Here is a 4,585-nt window from a genome sequence, read left to right on the forward strand (position 1 = left end):
CGAAGCTGCATGTGGGCTATGAGGCGCGCTGAAGCAGCGTATTACGGATTCATTTAGACTCGCTTAGCGTCTTTAACCTGCGCTTTAGCCTCGACAAACGGGCGTTTTTGGTTTTCGCCTACATGAGAAAAACGGTGAAGGCGTCCGGGATCGAACTCGCGTTGTTGGTCTCAGCAGCAAAACGCCTTAGCTATTCAGCCACCGCGGCGCATGAGGGACTACCAGATGGGAGTCATACAAGGTATATCTGGGGTAGACGCATGGGCGTCGGCAGGGGGCCGCAAAAAGCCCCCCCGTGTCTCCAAGCCATGCCTGCGCAATTCGATTCGATGGTGGTGCTTTATTCATCACAAAGAAACAACATACAATGGGTATATACAGGAGGAGGCCCCGAAGTCAAAGACTGCAGGGGGACCTCCTTTGCCCCTTCTTCTCCGCCCTGTCCCTCTACCTCCACAATGTAATGGGTTTGACGGGTTTGCCCCCTCATGATAAAATCCGGCTGACGCTTATGGGTAGCAGGTATACAGGAGCTATTGAGGATAGCAACAACGAGGTATGTGCAGTTGCACTTTACGTGCAAATGCAGACGCGTCAGCAACACACTTCGTGGACATGGACTACCTGCCTCGCGTGTAGAAATAATGAAAGGCGCTTTCTAAAGACTTGAATGCTGTGTATTTAACAGCAAATGTCCATGGAACTCCATTAGCCTTCCAAACATTCCTAAACCCATATCTGGGACTCTGATGACTTTAAAAAGAATAAAATGTGTTGGGCTCAGAAGCGACATAAAACAGATGGAAAAAACCATGCAACGAAAGCGTGCGTTTTATTTGCTGCTGTGTGATACTATAGCTGAAGCCTGCACTGTTAAGGGCTCAGCCTTGGAGGCTAGCCCGTCAGGTCTGTTTAGTATTTTCTCAAGAATACTTGAAGCTTACAAACTTTGAATACATATATTACGCGGCTCTGAGCATTGGGCTTCAAAGATAACATAGCAAAAACAACTTACCCAGATTTGTTCATAAATTATTCTTATTTCCGAGGCGTACTTCAAGAGCTAACAAGAGATCTAATAATTAATTTGAACTAAGGCAGAACATCTTTTCGATGCACTCAAGCATCGAAACCGGTCAGTCCGAGCGTAGAAGTTGCAGCCACGCAAAACCCATGCGTACTATACAAGCTGATAGGTGCAAACGGGTGCCACACCGACCTTACCACCCATCTCTAAAATGGAGGCGCGCTCTGCTCACTACATTAATGCGCAGATACTGCGTAATGGTGAATTTCCTTGGCATAGTTACCACCTGAATGGGTACACGATTTACAGTCTCCTTAATTAAAAACGTAGTAAAAAAACACGAGATTTCTTCCTCTGGGAGAGCAAACAGGCGCTGCAAGTTGCTGGACCCAAAGGCCAAAACATCGAAAACTACCTTACATACTATTGAGTCGTCTGGCAAATAAAACGTGACATATAATTCATAAAGTCGCAAAATATTAGCCTCTCAATGCTGCTCGATAGAAAGACCGCTTGTGGTAGCCTATAAAAATGTATGTTTTATGCAGAACTATGCCAGTAGTTATAATAAGAAATACGGAAAGAAAAAAAGTCCTTAGACGTTTTCACCGAAGAAGGAGCACTGCTTCCTTGGCTTCATTCTAGAGTTGTGGGGACAATGAAACTCTTCGGCAAATGGGCGGAAATTCATTACGGCTTTGTTGCAGTCGCCGTTGGGCTGTGTGCCCTGCCGGCTGCACATAATAAAACACATGGTAACGAAGAACATCTGCCGCTCAGAAAAGCCATCAGGCAATCGCTGCTGCCGGTTCTTGCTCTGGACGAGCGCCTGCTCGAGTGCGGCGTAGGTTACCTCAAGGGCTGGTATCTCCGGGAAGTAGCTCTGATTTTCGCCAAAGCACTTGTCTCCATCGAAAACCGCGTGGCGCCAAGTAGACGAGAGCCACAGGCCGCTCATGTCCCCGGTTGTGGTAATGCGTAGCCCCACAGTGTCAAGAGCCCGCATCAAATGGCTGGCGTAAAGATATCCCAGTCCTCCATAAAACATGGCTAATGTACCGTGTGCGTAAAAGACAGGCGGTGTCATCGTTTGCACCGATATGCGCACGCTGTTCAATAGGTAGTCATAATCCACTAGTGGGAGCGCCAGGTTGGCCTGCATATCCAGCGCTTCTTGGTACTTGTAATCATTGAATAGGTCCCGCACAGATTTTCGTGCTTCCATCCAGAAGACGGCAAAGCTACGAGTTTTGTTTGGGAAGGCTTGGTGCATGATGGTTAGCGCCGTATTGCCTAATAGGTCTTCTGGAGGCCACAGGTCCAATATGGATGCATTGAGCTTCTCCGATGCAAGGCGTTTCGACTCCGAATCTAGCCAGGTAATAGCGTTAAGTTTGGTCACAGCAACTTTGCGTATTTCACGGAGAATCGTGTTTATATCCTCGCGCTGTTCAGCTGGAAAGTTGGAAACCGTGTAGAGGGATATGATGAGAGGCCGGTATGCTCCTTCAACCTGTGCCTTACAGAAAGCCACTCGCTGCTCCAAGGAAGCCGGGAGACCTCCCTCGGCTACTGTCTTAACATATACCGGTGACACTAGATTGGGGTCAATGATGGGCGCTACCTCCTGCACAAAAAACCAAGCGATCGTCTCGAGTATCTCTTCTTTTTTGAAGGTCGCGAAAATATTATTCAATGCAGCCAGTAGTGTGGCAGGCGTTACAATGATGCAGTCTTCACCCGTGAACACATGATCGACCTTCAAATTTTCATTTAGCAATGACGTCCATTCTTCTGGCGGAATATTTGGGGTGTAAAAACTGATATTCTTGACAACGACTTCGGTAAGTGACGGTGTGCTCTCATAGCCTGCATTGCCGAGTTCCCGAAGGACACTTATTTGCATATGTGCTGTTCTATTGCTCAGGTCCAGCGTAGCATTCACCTCTTCTCGCGATGCAAGAAGTTCGTAATACTTTCTCCAATAGCCATAGAACATACCATTAGACACAAGCCTTTCGTAAACCTTCAACCAATCAGGAACACGCCGCGTCGGACTGATAGCCAAAGAATAGTTCCCACCACCTGGTTTCCGAAGAAACCGGACTCGGAACCACAGCCCTACACCCCAATTGAAGTCTAGATCTAGCAAAACTCCAAGTGGCTGGGAATCTGGAATAGGCTGTCCTGGCCAGCGCATCTTGCGGTCGGACATGAAGTTTCGGAGTGCACGAACGTCATCAGTTAGGTTTCGGGCACTCGTCTCTGTGCAGAAATTTAGCATTCTAAGCGCCCTCTCCCCCTCCCTAGCGTGCGCTTGGCCCTTTCGCAGTATAGACTCGAAATCCTTCGCCCACGCGTCAACAATGTCCTGCTGCGATGAGGGTGACCCGCTGCGGTACGTACTAGAAGCTTGCCATGCAGAGCACACATATGCACTGAAGTCATAGCACGGATCGATGCTCCTGTTAAGGTTTGCGCTGATTAAAGCCTCGTGGCGTTGGCAGTCATCACTGTTGCAGAAGTCACAGTTGTGGCAGACCGTGGCCTTAGACCAGAAGAAAACCATGAGCATGGCGACCACAGCACACAGGATCAGCGCCATGATTACCGCCAACTTGACGGCCGTGCAAACCTTTTTTGATGATTGGTTGGTCAGGGGAGAAACAACCTGCGCATTGGAAGCATCGTACAAATTCTTAGTTCTAGGACACAACTGCACCAAACTGCCAGTCACAATATTGGAACGCATGATAGAGTCCTTCAGCAGCGCTGCTGGCTCCCACAAATAGTTTTATTTGTCGATTGCAGCAGAAACGCCTTAACAGCCTGGATTACAACGCATTACGCAGATAAAAAAATGAATGAGAGGTTCCTCAAGCGGGGTTAAAGCCTGTATAGTATGTTGTCAAGTATGTGATCAATGTCTCTAGGGATCCCGCATTGCTGCGCTTTGAATGTTAATCTGTACCAGTCCAAGACGCCTTCACTCCTAAGCTGTGTCACTCCTAAGCTACGAGACACGCAAGATGTTTGTGCTGTAGTGCTAGAGAAAATGAAACAAACAGAAATGCAGAAATGCGAAAGCGAAATGACGTGCAACTACCGGCTAAACTTCGCGAGGCACACATGGTTCTTGTTCCATCGTTGAAAATACTTCCTGGTGAGCACCATTTTCTATAATCAAGGGAGGAAGGTCTGAAGGAAGCCTCACATAACTCATCGTTCACTCGGAAATTTCTTTACTGGCCGCTGGTTTCCCGGTGCCAAGTTTCCTGCAGTGGCATTTACACTCGAGTCCAAACCATGTGTTTAACGCCCTCTTAAAAAAACAAACACTGCGAATCAACCACACCAAACTGTCATGATTTTTAAAATTTGGCTAACCTTGCACCAATTTATTAGACACTTCGATTCGAATAAGCCTTTCGGCTCGGCCATAGGCTCGTGGAGTGTAATGTTCTGGCCACTCCAAATGAACAATGCATGTGGTTCCCTACTAGTATTCATGAAGGACGGAAAGGTTGCTGAGTTTATTTCCCAAACACAAAGGGGCGC

General features: G+C 47.7%; 1 protein-coding gene across 1 annotated transcript; it reads right to left on the minus strand.

Moving 5' to 3' along the window:
* Positions 1-1,528: 1,528 nt before the first annotated feature.
* On the minus strand, positions 1,529-3,682 carry LOC144165667 (neprilysin-like). Its single transcript, XM_077695481.1, has one exon. The coding sequence runs from the start codon at positions 3,630-3,632 to the stop codon at positions 1,623-1,625; it is 2,010 nt and encodes a 669-aa protein (XP_077551607.1). The 5' UTR covers positions 3,633-3,682; the 3' UTR covers positions 1,529-1,622.
* Between the last annotated feature and the right edge of the window lie 903 nt (positions 3,683-4,585).

Source organism: Haemaphysalis longicornis, unplaced genomic scaffold (genome assembly GCF_048455015.1).
Source record: "Haemaphysalis longicornis isolate Haplotype H1 unplaced genomic scaffold, Haemaphysalis longicornis Haplotype H1 scaffold_1, whole genome shotgun sequence".
NCBI classification, from domain to species: Eukaryota; Metazoa; Arthropoda; class Arachnida; order Ixodida; family Ixodidae; genus Haemaphysalis; species Haemaphysalis longicornis.

What these genes read in the sequence shown, in the direction of transcription:
- LOC144165667 (XM_077695481.1), bottom strand. Translation starts at nt 3,632, where the DNA reads ATGGCGCTGATCCTGTGTGCTGTGGTCGCCATGCTCATGGTTTTCTTC.